Source organism: Babylonia areolata, chromosome 19 (genome assembly GCF_041734735.1).
Source record: "Babylonia areolata isolate BAREFJ2019XMU chromosome 19, ASM4173473v1, whole genome shotgun sequence".
NCBI classification, from domain to species: Eukaryota; Metazoa; Mollusca; class Gastropoda; order Neogastropoda; family Buccinidae; genus Babylonia; species Babylonia areolata.
Window position 1 is genome coordinate 62,314,616 of NC_134894.1, and position 24,817 is coordinate 62,339,432.

The 24,817-nt window shown below is 44.6% G+C and overlaps 2 protein-coding genes across 11 annotated transcripts in view; one reads left to right on the forward strand and one right to left on the reverse strand.

The window, feature by feature from the left end:
* LOC143293910 (integrin alpha-IIb-like) overlaps nucleotides 1-16,870 on the forward strand; it is a 42,745-nt gene extending 25,875 nt beyond the window's left edge. For 6 of the 10 annotated variants that reach the window (XM_076605271.1, XM_076605273.1, XM_076605272.1 and 3 more), the window contains exons 14-23: nucleotides 461-627; nucleotides 4,504-4,629; nucleotides 6,516-6,644; nucleotides 6,987-7,351; nucleotides 7,537-7,714; nucleotides 7,939-8,196; nucleotides 8,828-8,947; nucleotides 9,431-9,526; nucleotides 11,032-11,148; nucleotides 12,761-16,870. In XM_076605271.1, coding sequence (XP_076461386.1) covers nucleotides 461-627; nucleotides 4,504-4,629; nucleotides 6,516-6,644; nucleotides 6,987-7,351; nucleotides 7,537-7,714; nucleotides 7,939-8,196; nucleotides 8,828-8,947; nucleotides 9,431-9,526; nucleotides 11,032-11,148; nucleotides 12,761-12,904 — 1,700 coding nt within the window. In that variant the 3' untranslated portion in view covers nucleotides 12,905-16,870. The remainder of the gene's footprint in view (nucleotides 1-460; nucleotides 628-4,503; nucleotides 4,630-6,515; nucleotides 6,645-6,986; nucleotides 7,352-7,536; nucleotides 7,715-7,938; nucleotides 8,197-8,827; nucleotides 8,948-9,430; nucleotides 9,527-11,031; nucleotides 11,149-12,760) is intronic. The other 4 variants (XR_013056825.1, XR_013056824.1, XR_013056823.1 and 1 more) reach the window with 4 other exon arrangements.
* On the reverse strand, nucleotides 16,126-18,608 carry LOC143294235 (uncharacterized). Its single transcript, XM_076605665.1, has 4 exons — nucleotides 18,509-18,608; nucleotides 17,615-17,778; nucleotides 17,096-17,251; nucleotides 16,126-16,131 (listed from the first exon to the last, which is right to left on the reverse strand). Exons 1-4 carry the CDS (start codon nucleotides 18,606-18,608, stop codon nucleotides 16,126-16,128), a joined length of 426 nt encoding a protein of 141 aa, XP_076461780.1.
* Between the last annotated feature and the right edge of the window lie 6,209 nt (nucleotides 18,609-24,817).

Sequence of the window (24,817 nt, forward strand, 5' to 3'; positions counted from 1 at the left end):
GTTTCAAGGGAAACCAGTAACAACACTGTTGGGGAAAAAAATCATAGGTTGTTTCCCTTTGATCGACCAATGAAACTACGACACAAGCCACTTCGTTCTTGGGCTGCAACTCCCTCGTTCACTCGTATGTACACCGGTGGGCTTTTACATGTATGATCGTTTTTACCCTGCCATGTAGGCAGCCATATTCCGTTTTCGGGGGGATGCATGCTTGGTATGTTACAGGATCTTTAACGTGCGTATTTGATCTTCTGCTTGTGTGTACACACGAAGGTGGTTCAGGCACAAGCAGGTCTGCACATCTGTTGACCTGGGGATCAGAAAAATCTCCACCCTTTACCAGCCAGGCTCCGTTACCAAGATTCGAACCTGGGACCCTCAGATTGAAAGTCCTACGCTTTAACCATTTGGCTGTTGCGCCCTTCATAAGCCACTTAAATGTGTGTGTGTGTGCGGACAGATTTCGACGTACACCTGGAAGTGGACAAGCTGATCAACACGGATGGGTCCCAACGTGTCCGGCTGTACAACCCTGAGGATGGAACCACCACCACCTCCCTGCACCTGCCCCTCACCATCACTCGTACCTCCCCGCTGTGTCGGAAATACGTGGCCGTCCTCAAGCAGGTGTGTGTCAGCCTTACCTGGTCAGCACACAGGTACTTTACCTTTGTGTGTGTCAGCCTTACCTGGTCATCCTGACACAGGTACTTTACCTTTGTGTGTGTCAGCCTTACCTGGTCAGCACACAGGTACTTTACCTTTGTGTGTGTCAGCCTTATCTGGTCATCCTGACACAGGTACTTTACCTTTGTGTGTGTCAGCCTTACCTGGTCATCCTGACACAGGTACTTTACCTTTGTGTGTGTCAGCCTTACCTGGTCAGCACACAGGTACTTTACCTTTGTGTGTGTCAGCCTTACCTGGTCATCCTGACACAGGTACTTTACCTTTGTGTGTGTCAGCCTTATCTGGTCATCCTGACACAGGTACTTTACCTTTGTGTGTGTCAGCCTTACCTGGTCATCACACAGGTACTTTACCTTTGTGTGTGTCAGCCTTACCTGGTCATCCTGACACAGGTACTTTACCTTTGTGTGTGTCAGCCTTACCTGGTCATCCTGACACAGGTACTTTACCTTTGTTTGTGTCAGGTTTTTGTTTTTTTTTGTTTTTTTTTTGCTGCCCCGTCATCTGCACCGTTTCAGTGGCATTACTCCCACGCCGCTCATTCAGATTTCCCCCATACACGGCCACACCCGGGTTTGTCCGTCGTAGTTCCACCTGGTCATCACACAGGTACTTTACCTTTGTGTGTGTCAGCCTTACCTGGTCATCACACAGGTACTTTACCTTTGTATCAGTCTTACCTGGTCATCACACAGGTACTTTACCTGTATGTGTGTCAGCCTTACCTGGTCAGCACACAGGTACTTTACCTTTGTGTGTGTCAGCCTTACCTGGTCAGCACACAGGTACTTTACCTTTGTGTCTTCCTTACCTGGTCATCCTGACACAGGTACTTTACCTTTGTGTGTGTCAGCCTTATCTGGTCATCCTGACACAGGTACTTTACCTTTGTGTGTCAGCCTTACCTGGTCAGCACACAGGTACTTTACCTTTGTGTGTGTCAGCCTTACCTGGTCAGCACACAGGTACTTTACCTTTGTGTCTTCCTTACCTGGTCATCCTGACACAGGTACTTTACCTTTGTGTGTGTTAGCCTTACCTGGTCATCCTGACACAGGTACTTTACCTTTGTGTCAGTCTTACCTGGTCATCACACAGGTACTTTACCTTTGTGTGTGTCAGCCTTACCTGGTCATCACACAGGTACTTTACCTTTGTTTGTATCAGTCTTACCTGGTCATCACACAGGTACTTTACCTGTATGTGTGTCAGCCTTACCTGGTCATCCTGACACAGGTACTTTACCTTTGTGTGTGTCAGCCTTACCTGGTTATCCTGACACAGGTACTTTACCTTTGTGTCCCTCTTACCTGGTCATCACACAGGTACTTTACCTGTGTGTGTGTCAGCCTTACCTGGTCATCATGACACAGGTTCTTTACCTTTGTGTGTGTCAGCCTTACGTGGTCATCCTGACACAGGTACTTTACCTTTGTGTCAGCCTTACCTGGTCATCACACAGGTACTTTACCTTTGTGTGTGTGTGTGTGTCAGCCTTACCTGGTTATCCTGACACAGGTACTTTACCTGTGTTTGTGTCAGTCTTACCTGGTCATCACACAGGTACTTTACCTGTGTGTGTGTCAGCCTTACCTGGTCATCCTGACACAGGTACTTTACCTTTGTGTCAGTCTTACCTGGTCATCACACAGGTACTTTACCTGTGTGTGTGTCAGCCTTACCTGGTCATCCTGACACAGGTACTTTACTTTTGTGTGTGTCATTGTCACAACTCATGACGTTCTCATTCTTCATCCTTGATTAAACATTTGAAGGGGCTTCACATAACATGCTACAGTAGTGTTTTACAATGTTTTGGGTGACGCAGTTTTGTGTGTGACGTTTCCTTTTGGGGTGTGTGACGTGTCATTTGGGAAGGGAGGAGGGCCAACTGAACTGGGAGAGTGGGAGCAGGGATGGCATGGACTGTGTGTGTAGTGCCGCACAGTGTTGTGTTTATTCTGTGTATCATGGGTGAGTGATCGAAACACCTTCATCTGCTTTGGTCATAGTGGAGAACAGACTTTTGTGGAGTTCCAGTCACAGCGAATCTACGGACGTTGTGCATATGATCCTCTCTAGTCAGGGTTTTTTTTCAAGGTTATTTCCTGTGGATGATGTTCACGTCTGACTACCCTGTTTGTTGCTTGACGCAAGCTATGTGCCTTGTGAACATCTTCTCCTTTGAACTGAAACCAACTTGAACACAGCGGAGGAGTTCGTTGTTGCTTCCTGGTCGTCATAGTGTTTTGTTTTTTTGCCGACTGTGATGATCGCGTGGGCTGTTTTCGGACGGGTCATCTGTCATGGAGTGATGGACAGTGTACACATCTGTTTTGTCGAGCAGCTGGTTATCGAGATCCTTGTTTCAACTGGTGGATGTGGTTCGTGCTTGGTCGTTGAGGTGCTTGTCTTTCGCGTGGAACATTTCGACTGGTGGATGTGGTTCGTGCTTGGTCGTTGAGGTGCTTGTCTTTCGCGTGGAACATTTCGACTGGTGATGTGGTTCGTGCTTGGTCGTTGAGGTGCTTGTCTTTTGCGTGGAACATATCGACTGGTGATGTGGTTCGTGCTTGGTCGTTGAGGTGCTTGTCTTTTGCGTGAAATGTTTCAACTGGTGGATGTGTTTCATGCTTGGTCGTTGAGGTGCTTGTCTTTCGCTTGGAACATTTCGACTGGTGGATGTGGTTCGTGCTTAGTTGTTGAGGTACTTGTCTTTTGCGTGAAATGTTTCAACTGGTGGATGTGTTTCATGCTTGGTCGTTGAGGTGCTTGTCTTTCGCTTGGAACATTTCGACTGGTGGATGTGGTTCGTGCTTGGTCGTTGAGGTGCTTGTCTTTGGCGTGGAACGTTTCAGCTGGTGGATGTGGTTCATGCTTGGTTGTTGAGGTACTTGTCTTTCGCGTGGAACATTTCGACTGGTGGATGTGGTTCATGCTTGGTTGTTGAGGTGCTTGTCTTTGGCGTGGAATGTTTCAGCTGGTGGATGTGGTTCGTGCTTGGTTGTTGAGGTGCTTGTCTTTGGCGTGGAATGTTTCAGCTGGTGGATGTGGTTCGTGCTCTGGATCACATAATGGCTGTTGAGCTTTGGAGTGGACTGGTTAATTTGACCCTTTATGTTCTTTACTTCAGATGTTGTTCACGTCGGACTACCGTGTTTGTTACCTGGTACATGACATGTGCCTTGTGAACATCTTCACTTCTGAACTGAAAACGACGTAAATCCAGGAGTCATCAGCTGAATAAAGGATTCATAATACTGAAACATTGTGTGGACTGTTTTAGCATTAGTATTATTCTTTGTTGTTTGTTTAGTTGTTAAATTTGATATGTATCAAGTGTCTTTATATTTTAGTTACTTAATATAATGATATATTGAGTAAATATAATGATATATGTATGTTGAACTTTTATTTCTCAAAGTCTGTGTGTTGTGTTGTCTGGGTGTTATATCTGGGTAAAGTGTGGGGTTCCTTGTCCACCTCTCTTAGAGCGGACATGACAGTCGTACTCGTGTGGTCATCTTAAGAGAAGTATGCCTCCATTTTGTAATCGTCATCAACATGATGTTACACATCACCACTGTTGTTTTTGGACTCTGTTGTACTCTATTAAATGCATATTTCCCTGTGCAATTTTTCATTTACATATCAAACTGGGACTTCCCACAGAAGTTCACCAGGGATACCTCCCCCGATGCAGAGTTCCTTTACGTGTGCAATGTCCACACAAAGTGTAGAGGAGGGGAAGAAGGAATCGAACCTATGACCCACCCCCCTGATTGTGACCACTGTGGGGTCTGTGTGTGGCAGGACAAGATCAACCACAACCCCTTCAAACCGGTGCAGCTGGAGGCCCGCTTCAGTCTCAACACCACGGCTTTTCCTGGCGTCGCTCCCATGCTGAACCAGTCCATGCCAGACTCTGTCACACACCAGGTTAGAACTTGGGCTTTCTGACAGCTGTGTGCATGGTCTGTAAACAGTTCTACTGTACAGTGGTGAAGGCTTTCTGACAGCTGTGTGCTTGGTCTATTGATTATTTTACCATTCATTGGTGACCGTTTTCCTTCAGCTTTTTGATAACAGTAATATACGGCACATTGTCAAATGTTTTCTTACAGCTGTGATGTGAAAAGATACATTATGGTACGGTACTTTGGAGAAGGTTTTCTGACAGCTGTTTTAGTTGATAAGATACGGTGTGATATGGTACAATGGTGAATGTTTTTCTGACAGCTGTGTTAGCTGATTGGAGAGAGTAATACGACACTGTACATTTGTAAAGGTTTTCTGACAGCTGTATTAGCTGATTGGAGAGAGTAATACGACACTGTACATTTGTAAAGGTTTTCTGACAGCTGTATTAGCTGATTGGAGAGAGTAATACGACACTGTACATTTGTAAAGGTTTTCTGACAGCTGTATTAGTTAATGAACTACTATGTGATATGGTACATTGATGAAGGTTTTCTGACATCTGTAAGGTGATAATAGAACACTGTGACACAATACATTGGAGAAGTTGTTTTCCTGAAAGCTGTATTAGGTGACAACAGTACGATAAGGTACATTGGTAACAGTTTTTTGACAGTATGACACAACACATTGATGAAGGTTTTCTGACAGCTTTGTTGGGTGATAAGATACAATACCTTGAGTTGTGGTAAACTGGTGAATGATTTCTGACAGCTGTATTACGATAGTATGGTACAGTACATTGATGAATGATTTCTGACATTAGTGATAAGATACAATACGTTACCCTTGGTTAGTAAAAGCTTTCTGACAGGTGTGCTTGGTGATAAGATACAGTATGATAGGGTTTTCTGACAGCTGCATTAAGTGATAGTATATGGCGCGATATGATATATTGCTTAAGGCTTTCTGATAGGTGTATTTGGTGATACAATACACTGTGGTATGGATTTCTGACAGCTGCATTAAAATAGGATATGGTGCGATATGATATATTGCTTAAGGCTTTCTGATAGGTGTATTTGGTATATGATAACGATCATATGATAATATGTCACCTGTCACAATCATCGGGGGAAGAAACTCATGAAAGGGATATCTGACAGATTAGATCATTTGTATTTGTATTTCTTATTATCACAGCAGATTTTTCTGTGTGAAATTCGGGCTGCTCACCTTAGGGAGAGCGCGTCGCTACACTACAGCGCCACCCTTTTTTTTTTGTATTTTTTCCTGCGTGCAGTTTTATTTGTTTTTTCTGTCGAAGTGGATTTTTCTGCAGAATTTTGCCAGGAACAACCCTTTTGTAGCTGTGGGTTCTTTTACGTACGCTGAGTGCTTCCTGCACACGGGACCTCGGTTTATCGTCTCATCTGAATGACTACCGTCCAGACCACCACTCAAGGTCTAGAGGAGGGGGAGAAAATATTGGCGGCTGAGCCGTGATTCGAACCAGCGCGCTCGGATTCTCTCGCTTCCTAGGCGGATGCGTTACCTCTAGGCCATCACTCCATGTGGAACCATCCTACTGGTTTGTTCATGTAACCATCAGTTTTCTGACTAATTCACTCTTGAAGCAATCATCTGATCTGTCCTGTGAGGATCAGTTGTTAGATTATTGAGTTTCTGGAACGATCATTTGATATTTGACCTCCTATAACAATTACTGATCAATGAGATCATGTTCTGATCATAATTATGTTTTGTTAGTTCCTGTGAAAGTTTATTATCTGATTGGGTAGTTCCAGTTATATGATTAATTAGCACCTGTGAAGGTCAGTTATCTGATTAATTAGCACCTGTGAAGGTCAGTTATCTGATTGATCACCTCCTGTAATTACCTGCAGCTCCGTCTCAAGAACCGCTGTGGCCACGACAGGCGGTGTAAGGCTGACCTCGTTCTGAAGGGCCACGTAGAGTACGTGCCACGGAGTGACGTCAGCTATCCATTTCACATCATTAATGACACCAAGCAGGTATATGTGTGACGTTTTGTTCTGTCCCATCGTTAGTAGGACATAGCAAAGGTGTAGTTTTTGATTATCTTCTTTGTCGTCTGTATATTTTGTTATTTACTTTTGTCACATTACGAAGACTGATGTGAATGTGTGATTTAAGCAATCCACTGTATTCAGTCCCTTCTAAGGGGCTATGGCCAGTGTGAATATGCCTCTCTCTCTCTCTCTCTCTCTCTCTCTCTCTCTCTCTCTCTCATCCATCCCTCTCTCTCTGAATCTGTCTCACTCCCTCTCACTCTCTCTTTCTCCCTTCCTCTCTCCCTCTCTTTCTCTCCCCCTATCTCTCTGTCTGTCTGTCAGGTGGAGTTGGTGTTGAACGTGCTGAACCGCGGGGAGACGTCTTTCGGCATGATGCTGAGCGTCAATCTGACCGGACCCATGGACTACTGGACAGCGACGGGCAACACCACCCTGCTCTGTGAAGCCCGCCATGACTCGCTCCTCCACTGCCAGGGCTGGGCCCCTCTGGGGAACAGCGAGGCCGTGCAGGTCCGCCTCAAGTTCCTGGCTGACTCCCTGCCCCTGGAGCCGCAAAACCACTGGGTCACCTTCCAGGTCAAGGTCACGCCCTCTGACCCCGCAGAGAACCCAGAGAGCAACATGGCGGACAACGTCCTCAGCCTGGAGTCTCAGACAGCCATCGTGGCGGACGTGCGTCTGGATGGGTCAGTGGTGGTGGTGGTAGTGGTAGCGGTGGTGGTGGTTGGGGTGGTGGTAGTGGTAGCGGTGGTGGTGGTTGGGGTAGTGGTGGTGGTGGTGGTAGGAACATATCAGAGGCCACAGTGTCATAGCCATTTTAGCAGCAGCAGCAGTATCAGGAGAAGTCACTTTCACGTCTTTCCACCCCCAGGTCCTCCACCCCCAGTGTGACGCACGTGGCAGACTCTGACCAAGCTGACGTCAGCCTGACCCACAAACTGCTGGTCACCAACAGAGGTCCCAGCTTCCTGCCCCCCACCGCCCTCCTCCTCACCCTCCCCTTCCTCGACTCCACCGCCAGCGACATCCTACACTCCGCCAACGTCACGGTAAGGTGGTGGGGGTGGTGGTGGTGGTGATGATGATGATGATCGTAGAGATGGTGGTGGTGTGGTGATGATGATGGTCATGACGATGATGACGACGACAACGACGATGATTGTGATAGTTGTGTTTTTGCTGGCGACATCCTCTACTCACCAGGCACAATTATCTGTTGCCACACGAACATGGTTGACAAAGCTGGCCTTTTTTTTTTTTTTTTTTTTGCCAGATCCAACAGGGAGAAGGGAGAGGGGCCAGACATTGCCTCCACATCCCCCACAGCCAAGGATATGTGACAGACCACATGACAGCCACCACGCCTACCACCACTCCCAACACCTCCCCTACCACCTCCCCAGACCCTTTTGGTGGCTGGGATGACGTGCCCTCCAAACGTCGGAGACGTCGTCACTCTGAGGATGCTGAGGGACCCTCCCTCTCCACCACCACCGCCACCACTGTGGATGAGAGTCGTCTGAAACGCATGGTGAGGTTGGGAGTTTGGGACTGTCGTGTTTTTCCCCTCAAGCATACATGCTGAAACACTAACACACATGTGCATACTGCACGCAGTCATGCTCTTTTCTCTCTCTCTCTCTCTTTCTCTCTCTCCCTCTCTGTCTTTTGCTCTCTCTCTCTCTCCCTCTCTCTCTCTCCCATCTCTTTGTCTCTGTCTCTCTCTCTCTGTCTCTCTCTCTCTCTCTCTCCTCTCTGTAGGATAGAGAGAGAGATTGTTCACGTGGGTGTGAATACTTTCATGTCTTTGGAGTGGGGGAAAGGGATTAGGATGTGACTAAACAAGTGTACTTTGGAAAGCGGGTTGAGGTGGGTGGGATGTGTGCAGGCATGGATGTATGTAGGGGGTGGGTGGTGGATACGCGTCTGTGAGTATGTGTATGTGTTAAAACATAGTTTGAGATACTAATGATATTGATGTTTGGTAAATTGATTTGTTAAATATGTTTCTTTTTTTTTATAATTGTATTCATATCATTAGTTTCTTAGATTTGATTCTCTTTGTGTTGCTCAGGCAATATCAATTTAAATGATTGTTAAAATGTCAGTATAACAAAACGTTAATCTTAAATGATTGTCAGTCAGTGTGTGTCATGTCACAGGACTGTGACAGCTACCAGTGCCGAACGTACAAGTGCCCCCTGACGACCTTGCAGGCCAACCAGAGGGCAGAGGTCAATGTCAAGATCACTCTCCACAGATCCTCCATCGTCTTTTCTGGGGTAAGTGATGCATGCGTCAGTGTGTACATCCCTTCCACTACACACACACACACACACACACACACACACAAGAACACATGCACAGTTTAGTCTCTGATTGAAGATAGGCATCATCATCATCATCATCATGACCATAGTAGTAGTAGTAGTAATAGCAACAACAACTATAACAACATCAATCTACAGCCATGTCTGATGACAAAGTACCAACAGCTGACAGTGATGATAACAGCTACAACAATCACCAGCTATGTCTGATGATGAAGTACCAACAGCTGACAGTGATAATAACAGCTACAACAATCACCAGCTATGTCTGATGATGAAGTACCAACAGCTGACAGTGATAATAACAGCTACAACAATCACCAGCTATGTCTGATGATGAAGTACCAACAGCTGACAGTGATAATAACAGCTACAACAATCACCAGCTATGTCTGATGATGAAGTACCAACAGCTGACAGTGGGTGATGTTTCAGAATGTCTCCACCCTGCTGTTCGTGACGACGTCATCAGTGGAGGAACCACGCGACTTCCCGCTCTTCTATCCATGGTCAGAGCGCAGAATACGGAAGGTTGGAAATAGATCATTTCTTCTTCTTTTCTGTTAACATTCTGTTAACATTTCTTCTTCTTTTCTGTTATCTTCTTTTCTGTTAACATTTCTTCTTCTTCTTTTCTATTAACCAAGACAGTAAGTACTGTCAGGGTTGATAGGACCAAGACACAGTATTCAAACAGTTGCTGCTTGCTTTTGCTACCTAGTGTGCAGACAACTATCGGGGGTAACCACACATGTCTTTTTCATGAGAATGCTTGTCACTCTCATATGGTGCACACACCCATTCCGATTCACATATTCCCACTTTGCTTTTCTTTTTCTTTTTTTCTTTCCTTTTTGTGTGCGTATGCGTGTGTGTGTCTGTGTATATGCGCATGTTTATTTATATATGATTCAGTTGAGTCGTTTAATCAGTCACTGAGTGAGTGTGTGAACAGTTGATTGTTTGGTTACATTGTGGCTGGGAAGTGGACTGACTGTCATGGTTTTCATGGTTTCTGTGTGTGATGGTAGGCCATGTCCCACAATTACTACAGCGGGGGGCGGGGAATGATTTGTGTATGTGAGCATACTCTGACGTGTCTCTCTTCCTCTGTCTTCATTTCTCCCTCCCTGTCTCTCTCTGTCTTTCTCTGATTCTGTCTGTCTGTCTCTGTCTTGTCTCATCCTCTCCCTCTCTTTCTACCCCTTTCATTCCCTCTCTCTCCTTCACCTTTTACCTGGTGTAGACGTTTATTCATGTACCATTAATCAGTAATGTTTATAAACTGATTTGATACATAGTCATTTCTTTTCTTTCTTGGTTTACTGTTTGCTTCTTTGATTCATCATCTATAGTTTACAGTAATTTTCCCCCTCATCTTTGGAACGCCATATGAAAAAAATTTGTGTGAACTGTTATTCGTGGTAAATGATAGTCATTCATCATTCTGTTACCCTTGGTAAATGATAGTCATTCATCACTGTTACCCTTGGTAAATGATAGTCATTCATCACTCTGTTACCCTTGGTAAATGATAGTCATTCATCACTCTGTTACCCTTGGTAAATGGAAGTCATTCATCACTCTGTTACCCTTGGTAAATGGAAGTCATTCATCACTCTGTTACCCTTGGTAAATGGAAGTCATTCATCACTCTGTTACCCTTGGTAAATGATAGTCATTCATCACTGTTACCCTTGGTAAATGGAAGTCATTGAGTGTGTACTCACTCTGTTAACCATGGTAATTGGTAGTCATTGATTGTGTGATGACTGTTACCCTTGGTAAATAAAAGTCATTGATTGTGTACTGACTGTTACCCTTGTTAAAAGAAAGTCATTGATTTTGTAATGACTGTGTTACCCTTGGTAAATGAAAGTCATTGATTTTGTAATGACTGTGTTACCCTTGGTAAATGAAAGTCATTGTTTGTGTGCTGACATTGTTACCCTTGGTAAATGAAAGTCATTGTTTGTGTGCTGACATTGTTACCCTTGTTCAGTGAAAGCCCTTCATTCTCTGTCTCTGTCTGCCAGGTGAGGACCCAGCTGAAGAGGATCAGTGGAGGCGACGAGATCAACATCTGGTACATCATCGGTGGTGTCATCGGAGGAGTGCTGCTGCTGGTCATCATCGTTCTGATCGCCTGGAGGGTGGGTGATCTCAGTGATCCAGATTTCAGGCATGGCCTATTCTTCCAGTCTGTTCCTTGCTTTTTTATCTTCATCCACTGCAAAGAATTCACAAAATACACGGAGGTGGAGGGAGACAGAATGGTAGGGCACAGAGATGGGGTGTGACAGGTGTAGGGGTGGGGTGAGGGGTCAGACACAGAGAGAGAGGGAGAGCACAGTCTGCTCAGTGCCCTTTATGTTCACCCACTACAAGGTTTAGGCTTCAGGCACGGGCCGTTCTTCCAGTCTGTTCATCGCCTTTCATCTGCATCTACTTCAAAGTGTGCACAAGTACCTACAGGGAGACGGGCAGATGTGCGGGATAAGGGTGGGGGTGCACAGGTGTGGTGTGGTATGACAGATAGAGGAGTGATTTACACACACACACACACACACACACACACACAGAAAGAATGGGCTGTACACTATTGTCCAAACATTGGCCAAGATGACGGAAGGATCGACTGTATGTGTTGTGTGCAGGCTTCAGTGCCCGGACTGTTAAGCTGTCTGACTGTGCTGTGTGCAGGCTTCAATGTCCTGACTGTTCAGCTGTCTGACTGTGCTGTGTGCAGGCTTCAATGTCCTGACCGTTCAGCTGTCTAACTGTGCTGTGTGCAGGCTTCAATGTCCTGACCGTTCAGCTGTCTAACTGTGCTGTGTGCAGGCTTCAATGTCCTGACTGTTCAGCTGTCTGACTGTGCTGTGTGCAGGCTTCAATGTCCTGACTGTTCAGCTGTCTGACTGTGCTGTGTGCAGGCTTCAATGTCCTGACCGTTCAGCTGTCTAACTGTGCTGTGTGCAGGCTTCAATGTCCTGACCGTTCAACTGTCTAACTGTGTGCAGGCTTCAATGTCCTGACTGTTCAGCTGTCTGTCTGTGCTGTGTGCAGGCTTCAATGTCCTGACCGTTCAACTGTCTAACTGTGTGCAGGCTTCAGTGTCCTGACTGTTCAGCTGTCTGTCTGTGTTGTGTGCAGGCTTCAATGTCCTGACCGTTCAACTGTCTAACTGTGTGCAGGCTTCAGTGTCCTAACTGTTCAACTGTCTGTGTGCAGGCTTCAATGTCCTAACTGTTCAACTGTCTGTGTGCAGGCTTCAATGTCCAGACTGTTCAGCTGTCTAACTGTGCTGTGTGCAGGCTTCAATGTCCTAACTGTTCAACTGTCTGTGTGCAGGCTTCAATGTCCTAACTGTTCAACTGTCTGTGTGCAGGCTTCAATGTCCAGACTGTTCAGCTGTCTAACTGTGCTGTGTGCAGGCTTCAATGTCCTAACTGTTCAACTGTCTGTGTGCAGGCTTCAATGTCCTAACTGTTCAACTGTCTGTGTGCAGGCTTCAATGTCCTAACTGTTCAACTGTCTGTGTGCAGGCTTCAATGTCCTGACTGTTCAGCTGTGTGACTGCTGTGTGCAGGCTTCAATGTCCTGACTGTTCAGCTGTGTGACTGCTGTGTGCAGGCTTCAATGTCCTGACTGTTCAGCTGTGTGACTGCTGTGTGCAGGCTTCAATGTCCTGACTGTTCAGCTGTGTGACTGCTGTGTGCAGGCTTCAATGTCCTGACTGTTCAGCTGTGTGACTGCTGTGTGCAGGCTGGCTTCTTCAAACGGAAGGACAAGGTCAGGCTGGAGAGGCTGAAGCGACAGAGTGGATTCTACCAGGACAACACAGGCGGCACGAGAAGAAGCCAAGTGGCGTCCCGTTCTGCTGCTGGCAGTGCCCTGAAAGCAGAGTGACTTCCCTTTCTTCTACCTCTTCTCAACACAGCGTTTTTGTTTTGGTGGAAACCGTGTTTCGTTCGAAAAATAGTCTGAACAACTCTCTTCCTATCTTGTAGCTGCCTTCACCTCTACACTCCATCTCGCTGTCTACAATCTGGTCCTTTCTGTTTCCACGTTCCCAGATTCACACAACCCACAGAGACAGTTTCTGTCTCTGGACCTTAACGCTTGGAATGATCTCGTTCTTTTGCTTCATCAAATCTCCACATTCAGTTCCTTCAAGTCAGCAAATTTAGAATCAACACAATGGCACACAGGTCAACAGTTAAAGAAGTTGCTTTATTGCCAGTCGTCACGCTGAAAGAGACGGCATTGCGTCATCTGAACTGTGACAAGCATTATGATGAACACACAATGATTAGCGCTTCAGTCGCTTAACACACGATTAGTGCTTGAATCACGTAATACACAATGATTAGTGCTTGAACCGCTTAACACACAATGACTGGCATTTGAAACGTTCAGTACACAATTATTAGCACTTGAATCGTTTCATACACAATGAGTAATGCTTGAATTGCTAAAGACACAGTGATCAACGACTGAATCGCTTCATACACGATGATTAGAGCTTGAATCGCTTAACCCTTTTAGCACTGGCAGTGCCCATTGCCATTGACCGATTGGTATTTTTTACTTTGGATTTAATGTTTGATTTAAAGAGCATCAGATGCTCGTCATGCAATGCATTCTGATCATGTTTTCCAACGCGGCATTCCTGATTGTGGTTCTGCTGAGCGAGTGTAGATCTGTGCTATCATCACTACATCAAACAAATGAACAGGATAAATTGAATGTGCATTTGCTAGGCAATGAACGTTTCGAATCGGCTGTTGAACAGGCAGTTCCAACCAGTGCACTGCATTTATTCAATAATCAGGGGTGAAAGGGTTAATAGACATGGTACCACTGTCAGTAACAATTAACTGAAGACTTCAGTATACTGTCAGTAATTGAGCTGTTGAAAAAAAAAAAAAGGAGGGGCGTGGGGAGAGACGGGGCTGGCATGAAATGATCACTGTCACGATAAAAAAAATTAGACATATTTACCAGCCTGTGAGCAAATCCATGGTGTGCAAACTGTATCCACATGAACTGAGAAACATGTTGGTCTTGTTGCCAAGGAAGGGAATGGCAACACACAATTCCATAATGCTAACAAACATTTTTTGGTGGAAGTGATAACACAGAAATCACAAATGCTTACAAACCTTTGTTTCTTAGAAGTGATGACACAGAATTCACAAAGATTTACAGACTGTTTTTGAGGAATGATAACACAGAATTTCCAAATGTTTACAAACTGTGTTTTTTGTGTGTCGAAATAACACAATTCCTAAACTGGGTTTACAAACCATGTTTTTTTGTGTGTTGAAATAACAACACAGTGCCTAAAGGTTTACAAACCATGTTTTTTGTGTGTTGAAATAACAACACAGTGCCTAAAGGTTTACAAACCATGTTTTTTGTGTGTTGAAATAACAACACAGTGCCTAAAGGTTTACAAACCATGTTTTTTGTGTGTTCAAATAACAACACAGTTCCTAAAGGTTTACAAACCATGTTTTTTGTGTGTTCGAATAACAACACAGTTCCTAAAGGTTTACAAACCATGTTTTTTGTGTGTTGAAATAACAACACAGTTCCTAAAGGTTTACAAACCATGTTTTTTGTGTGTTCAAATAACAACACAGTTCCTAAAGGTTTACAAACTATGTGTGTTGAAATAACACAGTTCCTAAAGGTTTACAAACCATGTTTTTTGTGTGTTGAAATAACAACACAGTTCCTAAAGGTTTACAAACTATGTGTGTTGAAATAACACAGTTCCTAAAGGTTTACAAACCATGTTTTTTGTGTGTTCGAATAACAACACAGTTCCTAAAGGTTTACAAACCATGTTTTTTGTGTGTTGAAATAACAACACAGTTCCTAAAGGTTTACAAACTATGTGTGTTGAAATAACACAATTCCTAAAGGTTTGCACAAACCTTTGTTTCTTAGAAGTGATGACACAGAATTCACAAAGATTTACAGACTGTGTTTTTGAGGAATGATAACACAGAATTTCCAAATGTTTACAAACTGTTTTTTGTGTTGAAATAACAACACAATTCCTAAACTGAGTTTACAAACCATGTTTTTTGTGTGTTGAAATAACAGTTTTTAAAGGTTTACAAACTATGTTTTTTGTGTGTTGAAATAACAACACAGATAAGATAAGATAAGAATAACTTTATTATCTCCAACTGGAGAAATTTGGTCAGGTGCATTCTCACAACATAGACAAGTAAACAACATGGGGACAATAACTGTAAAAGCCAACAACAGCCCCTACAAATATTACGAAGATACAAATGTAAAAAATATCACATACATCGTTTCATACATACATTCACACACTGCAGGTAATAACCAGTATTCTTAATGTAAAAACAGAAAGAATTAAGAAACATTATTTGAATATAATTATAAACATAGCCTACTATACTGCACATTGATTATAATAGATAAGAATAAAGATGAATTGCGGAAAACCAGATAATCAGCACACACGCGGACAACTTGATTAAACAAGAGTAATAAACATATGTTCTCAAATAAAAGCATTTCACATATTCGCTTTTAAAAACATTGCAGTTAATTATTACATCGTAATTATTAAACAGAAATATATTTAGAATATGGACGTTAGCATTAGACATATTCCATTGTACATTCATCCTGCATATTGCACATTATTCTTCCTACATATTGCACATTCATTATAACCAATTGTCACGTTTTAAGCTCAGTAAACACACACATACAGAGTTCCTAAAGGTTTACAAACTATGTTTAAGTGTATTGAAATAACAGCACAGTTCCTAAAGGTTTACAAACTGTTTATGTGTGTTGAAATAACACAGTTCCTAAAGGTTTACAAACTATGTTTAAGTGTATTGAAATAACAACACAGTTCCTAACGTTTTACAAACTATGTTTTACTTTATGTGTGTTGAAATAACACAATTACTAAAGGTTTACAAAGCATGTTTATTGGGTGGGTGGTGGTGGTGGTTTTTTTAAATGACAACACATAATTCCCAAAGGTTTACAATGTCCCATTGGAACCCAAGGTTCACTTGAAGGATGACACTGAACTGATTCTAAGGTATTTACTTTAATGGACAGCATTAAACCTAAATGAGTAACACATGGACAAATTGATAGGATACAGTTCCTATATATTTCAGTTGATGAAACATGCTTTGATAATTCAAGATTCCAGTGGAATCAAATACCACTGGATAATAAAAGGGATTAAAGAAAAAGTCTTCAGGTCAAAACCAAAAAAGAAAAAAAATCAGTGAAAGTTGTCACCCATGAGTGTTCAAACAGAAGAAGTTGTTTTGCAAATAGTTACGTGTACAAAGACAAACATTATCCCTTTCCTTTGTTTTGTTTTTCCTTTTCTTTCTCTTTCATTTTTCTTTCTTTCATCTCCAAAGACAGATAAATCATTCCAACACCTCTGTAGTGAATGTCATCTTCAAATACTGAAACTGTGAAATTCCTTTAAATCTACCTTTAAACCTTCCAAGGCAAACAAATCACTCCAACACACATTTGGTGAATGTCATCTTCAAGCTACCAAAACAGGAAGGTTCGTTGAAACCTGATTGATCAATTGATTTCAGGCTTACTGGGAATATCTCCGGAAGAATATCACACAAGTTCATTCACTCACTTGCTTACAAAACGATGAAGTAATGGTTGCAGATTGTGCAACAAAACAAGAAATGTATGCACATCTTTTTTTTTCTTCTCTCAAACAGCTTTTGTTATATATCTTTCCCTTTTAAATATTCCCAAAGAAACCCATGGGGCGAAAACTTGAAGATAATTCAAAAATAATAAATTTTGTGGATGGACAGTGCATGTGGAGAGTTTTTGTATCATTTTTTTGTTTGTATTTTCTTATTTCAGCTGACAGTTGTCTTAGAACTCTAGCACCCGTCGTCGTGGCGCAGAGCCAGCAGCCAAATATATATATATACATATATATATATATTTATATATAAATATGTATGTGGAGTGTGTGTGTGTGACTGTACTGTACATGGCGACAACCCATTCCCCCATCCCCGCCCCCTTCGATGGTACGGCACGGCTGGTGTAAGGGGAGTTACTCTTGTCCGGGGCACTGCCGGAGCTGGATGCTCGCCCCTTTTTCTTCATGCTGCGGTTGCTGTCGTAGAACCCACTCTGTCGTTTGAGCTTCTCCAGCTTGGCCTTGTTCTTCCGCTTGAAGAACCCACACTGGGAGACACACATACCGGGTTGTAGTAGTAGCAGCAGTGGCAGCAGTAGTAGTAGAAGCAGCTGCTGCAGTAGTGGTAGTAGTAGCAGCAGTAGTAGTAGTAATGGATATGGTGGTGGTCGCCGTAGTAGTAGTAGCTCGCCTTTCCATGTAAAACGTTGGATTGCACTGCACATTGTAAACATCGATTTATAAAAACAACAACAAAAACACTGATGCATTTAAGCACTAAAACGAAAACGAACACAGCATAGTACAGTACAGCACAGCACAGCACAACAGACCAACAAAGCACAGCAGGGCACAATACAAAACAGTACGACACGGCACACCACAACACAGCTGTGAGGTCCCCCACCCACCCTCCAGGCGATCAGAACGATGATGACCAGCAGAAGCAGACCTCCGATGACGCCGCCGATGATGTACCAGATGTTGATTTCATCGCCTCCACTGATCCTCTTAATCTGGGTCCTCACCTGGCAGACAGCATCAGCCACAGGGAAGTTAGGATGAACAGGTAAGGCTGACACACACAAAGGTAAAGCACGTGTGTCAGATGACCATGTAAGACACACACACACAAAGGTAAAGTACCTGTCAGGATGACCAGGTAAGGTTGACACACAAATGTAAAGTACCTGTGTCAGGATGACCAGGTAAGACTGACACAAAGGTAAAGTACCTGTGTCAGGATGACCAGGTAAGGCTGACACATACAAAGGTAAAGTACCTGTGTGATGACCAGGTAAGGCTACACAAAGGTAAAGTACCTGTGTCAGGATGACCAGGTAAGTCTGACACACACAAAGGTAAAGTACCTGTCAGGGTGACCAGGTAAGGCTGACACATACAAAGGTAAAGTACCTGTGTGATTACCAGGTAAGGCTGACACACAAAGGTAAAGTACCTGTGTCAGGGTGACCAGGTAAGTCTGACACACACAAAGGTAAAGTACCTGTGTGATGACCAGGTAAGGCTGATGCAAAGGTATGACCAGGAAAGCCTGACACACAAAGGTAAAGTACCTGTGTCAGGATGACCAGGTAAGGTTGACACACACAAAGGTAAGTACCTGTGTGATGACCAGGTAAGGCTGACACACACAAAGGTAAAATACCTGTCTCAGGGTGACCAGGTAAGGCTGACAGTGATGGTAGTGTGTACTGACAATGATGGCTTAAAAGTGTCGGTAACAGTCTCTGTCTCTCACTCACACACACACACACACACATCACGACAAATGTCCCATATACCCATTAGGAAATCTGATTGTGAATGCTGGGGGAACCTGGAGGTGTAGGTCCTCCCACTGGCAGCATCCAGGTTTGTCGCCTCTCCTGCAGCCTGTTGCATTGCTCGGACAGAAGAGCCCAGTATGGTCGTAACCCGCTACTAACTGTGTGTAGTATGGAACTGACCAATGGTGTAGTTCGGTCAACGTAGGCATTTAGTCAAGTTTAATTAACTGTCAAAAAGTTAGAACCAAGCATTGCAACTGGCTCAAGATCCAAACCAACCTGAGCTAGGTTATCAACAAGGGCTTGTGTGTGTGATGAGTGCGTGTGTGTGTGTGTGTGCAAGAGAGGTAGAGAGAGAGAGGAACGACGCCAGTGCAAACGTGAAGAAAATGTTTTTCTACCGATGAGTTTTCCGCATGTTTGGTCGTTCGCCCAGAAAGTTTAACGAAAGAAAAGACGCAAATACAGATGATGATAGGCACTGGATCACATACGTAACTACGTTCGCATGTACACAGATACGCACGCATGGACACGCACGTACGCACACACTCACACTCGCACACATTCACAATAAAGCATATAGCACATGGCACATACGCACGCACACACGCACAGATATACTCATATACACATGCTTATACACACACGCATATAGCATATACGCACGCACACACATACACGTGCTCTCTTTCTCTCTGTCTCACTCACTGACACACACACACACATTTTCACAAGCATTATCGGACGCTTTTCGTGGTATCCCTGGCTGTAGAAAGCAATAAAGAGCGTAGCCTATTGGCAATGGGCCCGACCAGGAAACCAAATTCCACTGGTTCGATTCACCACCACCACCCCCACCCCACCCACCCCCACGCCCCCCTCCACATGTAAACCTTCATCTGTGGTCCGAGTTACCGTATTCAGTGTGCACTTAGCGCACGTAAAAGAACCCACGGCATCAAAAAAGGGAAAATAAACAACTCACATTTAAGTTAAACAAAATCACCTGTATTACAGAAAAAGAAACTGGTGGCGCTGTGCTGTGGCAACTTGCTCTCCCCGGGAAGAGAATCCCGAAATTTCAGAGAGAAATCTGTTTTAGCGAAAATTAATACAATACAATACAATACAATATAGCACAGTACAATACAATACAATACAATATAGTACAGTACAGTACAATACAATGTGTAAACCCAGTGTGTGTGTGTGTGTGTCTCAGTGTGTCTGTGTCTGCGTGTGTCTGTCTGCCACTCTGTGTCTGTGCGTCCTTGACTTTGTGTGTCTCTGTGTCTGTGCCGATGTCTGCCTGTGTCTTTTTGCGCATGCGTGTCTGTGTGTGCGTGTGCGCATGTGTGAGTGCACATCAGCGCACGCACGCACTTGAAAGCGGTTACGGACAACAACAACAACAAAAAAAGAGACAGGTATGATATTCAACGCGTTGTCCATGCCGTGTGTTCTCCGAAAACCGCTGGTTCACCTTCATCACCCAGGTCCCGTGGGACAACTCTGGTCGGCATCCTTCCATTCTGCCTGCCAGCCTTCCTTCCTTCCTTCCTTTCTTCCATCCATCCTTCTTTCCTTCAAATGGAGAAAGTAAAAAAAAAAAAAAAAAAAAAAAAAAAAAAAAAAAATTATATATATATATATATATATATATATATATATATATATATATATATATATATAACACAACTGTGGGTTGTAAAATTAGGCTCGTTTTTGATAAAAGGTGTCCAGCGTTTCAGACTATAGTTCTGTGTCTTTAGGGATTGTGTTGGTTTTGGAAATGACAGTGGAGGAAAACGAAAAGCTCGAGAAGATTGTGAGCATCAATCACTAAAAATAAAAAAATAAAAAAAATAAAAAGAAAGCCAGGATGAACAGAAAAGTGAGTAAAGATTCAGATGGCCGAGGGCGGGGAGAGAGAGAATTTAGTGGTTAGAAAGTAGGAGGGATGGAGGGAGGGGGATGCTGGTGATGCCAGTGGTCACGTCACTCTCTCATGTTGAGACCCTCTGGGAGGAGTGCACCAAGGAGGACGGTTATGTGGGACTCCGTGTGGTGGGTTTTTTTTGTTTGTTTGTTGTTGTTTTTTTTTGTATGTTCTGTGGAGTTGGTTCTGCCCAACAGCTGCGCTGAAGACACAGACCTATGATCTGAAACGGTGGGACACCTTTTGTCAAAAGTGAGTATTGTTTTACGATTCACAGTTTGTGTCGACTCAGCAGTTATTTTTCTTTCATGTTTTGTCGTACTTTTTTTTTTCTGTCTATTCTTTCTTTCTTCTCTCTTTCCGCCCTTCCTTCCTTCTTTCCTTCCTTCCACCCTTCCTTCCACATTTCCTTCTTTCCTCCCTTCCTTCCTTCCATCCATCCTTCCCTTCTTCATTCGTTCCTCCCTTCCTTCCTTCCTTCGTTATCCCCTCTCTTCCTTCCTTCCCCCCCTACCCCCTTCCTTCCTTCCTTCATTATTCCCTCCCTTCTTTCCTTCCTTCCTCCCTCTCTTCCTTCCTTCCGTCCATTCTTCCCTTCTTCATTCGTTCGTTCGTTCCTTCCCCCCTTCCTTCCTTCCTTCCTTATTCCCTCTCTTCCTTCCTTCCATCCATCCTTCCCTTCTTCATTCGTTCCTCCCTTCCTTCCTTCGTTATCCCCTCTCTTCCTTCCTTCCCCCCCTACCCCCTTCCTTCCTTCCTTCATTATTCCCTCCCTTCTTTCCTTCCTTCCTCCCTCTCTTCCTTCCTTCCGTCCATCCTTCCCTTCTTCATTCGTTCCTTCCTCCCTCTCTTCCTTCCTTTCGTCCATCCTTCCCTTCTTCATTCGTTCGTTCGTTCCTTCCCCCCTTCCTTCCTTCCTTCCTTATTCCCTCTCTTCCTTCCTTCCGTCCATCCTTCCCTTCTTCATTCGTTCGTTCGTTCCTTCCTCTATTCTTTTCTTCCATCCATCCATATTTGCTCTTCTTCTTTTTTTTTTTTTCTTTGTGTGTGTGTGTGTGTGTGTGTGTGTCTACATTTTCCGTCTAGAAAAGAATCAGGTCAGAAAAAAATAGGTCAGCATAGAATGAGGTCAAAGATCAGAAGATCTGCATAAAACCTGGCACCCACACTCTGTGGCTTCAGGATGATGTGGGAAATTGAAACCTGTGTGGTTCTTGAACAAAAAGTTTCTGACGGCTGGCAGAATGTCTCCTCTCTCTCTGTCTCTGTCTCTGTCTCTCTCTCTCTCTCTGTCTCTCTGTCTGTCTGTCTCTCTGTGTCTTTCTCTGTCTCTCTGTCTGTCTGTCTGTCTCTGTCTCTCTCTCTCTCTCTCTGTATGTGTGTGCGCGTGTGTGTGTTTATGTATGAGTGTGTGTGCGAATGTGTTTGTTTACCTCTGTGTGTGTGTGTGTGTGTGTCTGTGTCTGTGTGTGTGTCTGTGTATGTGCGTGTGTGTATGTATGTGTATGAGTGTGCGTACGTGTATGAGTGTGTGTATGTGATGGGGTAGGGAGGGGGGGGGGTACGGTTGTGGGTGTGTGTGTATATATATTTTTTTTTTCGAATGATTGGTAAGAATATTTTACGTGCGTGCGAGTGTGTGTGTCTGTGTCTGTGTGTATGCCTGTTTATATGTCCCTGTGTCTGTGTGCGCGTGTTTGTACATGGGTATGTATGCGCGTGCGCGCGCGCGCGCGCGCGTGTGTGTGTGTGTGTGTGTGTATGCATTGTGTTCGTATGAGAGTGTGTTAGTTCGATGTGCATGTATGTATGTATATACGTACGTATGTATGTATAACCAATTCAGTGATATACGAATCAGGAATAGGCCAACAGGGGTGACCAGTTTAGTGTTAGTTGAGGGAGAAGAAGAAGAAAAAGAAATGTAATGAGCTTTTACATAAGGTGTTCAAAACCTCCTCCAAGCATATTCTGTTTAGTTCACCTGTTCGTAGTGAAGATGCCCTCTTTTTTTTCTCTTTTTTTTTTTTTTAAAAAACCTTTTACTGCTGCTGGCGGCTATGCTGACACCTCACTGAGGTAAGACAGAGCTTACAGGTCAGGATGTCAGTGAAGGGCTGTCACCTCACTGAGGTCAGACAGAGCTTACAGGTCAGGATGTCAGTGAAGGGCTGTCACCTCACTGAGATAAGACAGAGCTCAGAGGTCAGGATGTCAGTGAAGGGCTGTCACCTCACTGAGGTAAGACAGAGCTTACAGGTCAGGATGTCAGTGAAGGGCTGTCACCTCACTGAGGTAAGACAGAGCTTACAGGTCAGGATGTCAGTGAAGGGCTGTCACCTCACTGAGGTAAGACAGAGCTTACAGGTCAGGATGTCAGTGAAGGGCTGTCCCCTCACTGAGGTAAGACAGAGCTTACAGGTCAGGATGTCAGTGAAGGGCTGTCACCTCACTGAGGTAAGACAGAGCTTACAGGTCAGGATGTCAGTGAAGGGCTGTCACCTCACTGAGGTAAGACAGAGCTTACAGGTCAGGATGTCAGTGAAGGGGTGTCACCTCAAAGAGATAAGACACCGCTTTCAGGTCAGGATGTCAGTGAAGGGCTGTCACCTCACTGAGGTAAGACAGAGCTTACAGGTCAGGATGTCAGTGAAGGGCTGTCACCTCACTGAGGTCAGACAGAGCTTACAAGTCAGGATGTCAGTGAAGGGCTGTCACCTCACTGAGGTAAGACAGAGCTTACAGGTCAGGATGTCAGTGAAGGGCTGTCACCTCACTGAGAAAAGACAGAGCTTACAGGTCAGGATGTCAGTGAATGGCTGTCACCTCACTGAGGTCAGACAGAGCTTACAAGTCAGGATGTCAGTGAAGGGCTGTCACCTCACTGAGGTAAGACAGAGCTTACAGGTCAGGATGTCAGTGAAGGGCTGTCACCTCACTGAGGTAAGACAGAGCTTACAGGTCAGGATGTCAGTGAAGGGCTGTCACCTCACTGAGGTAAGACAGAGCTTACAGGTCAGGATGTCAGTGAAGGGCTGTCACCTCACTGAGATAAGACAGAGCTTACAGGTCAGGATATCAGTCCCCAGTCTTTGTTTGGAAATCTTCCCCATAGGACTGTACAACGTTACCAACACACAAACGAAGAAATATTAGTCAGTACTTTCTGTATACCTTTCATTTTATTTCCATAATACACGATGTTTTGATTTGTTTATTTTCTTTATGTGTTTCAGTCTATTTTATGCTAATGGTTTATGCAAAATCAGGCCAGGCTTTCAAGGCCTGATCAACACGTTGGGTTTTTACGGAGGCCAGGCATACGCTTCTTGTTTCGTTTTTATTTTTTAACTTAAAGAACAAATGGGTCTTCGTATATGGATCAGCCCGCATGCTTAAAACCCCCTTGAAATTAAAACTGACAATGGTCGAAGGGATGATGGGTTTTTTTGGTTTTTTGTTTTTTTCCCCGAACGGTAGTGCTGGTGTAAAGATGATGACAGCTGTCGTTGTGAACCAAGATGGTGGTACATAGTGTGACAGGGGTACAGGTACACATCCTACCCATGAAGACATCCCTCCACCCCTAACCCCCACCCCACCCCTCTCTCCCTCTTCATCTCTCCCTCTCCCCTACTCCTCCACAGCGGTCCCAGGAGAGGTGGTGAGGGAGACAGATGGGGGTGGACAGTGTGTGGTTATTAACCCTGACAGAGCCCCACAGGGGCTGAATGACTACCCTCCCCATCACCACCACCACCACCCCCCCACCCCCCCACCCCCCCCACACGGCTTCTTGAAAGCGAGGACCGCCAGTGCTGGTCTGTGTCGTTGCCCCAACTGGACAAGTTGCTGGTTTTGGTGTGGTGAATAGGGAAGGGAAGGGAGGAGGAGGGGAGGGGGGAGGAGGAGGATGTAGAGGAAGAGAAGGAGGAGTAGGAGGAGAAGGAAGTGAAGGAGGAGGAAGAGAAGAAGGAGGAGGAAGGAGGAGGAGGAGAAAGGATGAGGAGGAAGAAGGAAGAGGCGGAGAAGGAGGAGGAAGAAGAAGAGAAGGAGGAGGAAGAGGATGAGAAGGAGAAGGAAGAGGATGAGAAGGAGGTAGAAGGAAGAGGCGGAGGAGGAGAAGGAGGTAGGAGAAGGAGGAGGAGAAGGAGGTAGGAGAAGGAGGAGGAAGAAGAAGAGAAGAAGGAGAAGAGAAGGAAGAGGAGGAGGAGAAAGAAGAAGGAAGAGGATGGGAAGGAGGAGGAAGAAGGAGGTAGGAGAAGGAGGAGGAAGAAGAAGAGAAGGAGAAGGAAGAGGAGGAGGAGAAAGAAGAAGAAGGAGGAGGTGGAGGGGAGAGGGAAGAGGAGAAGGGTGAGGACGGGGGAGGGGAGGTATGTGGG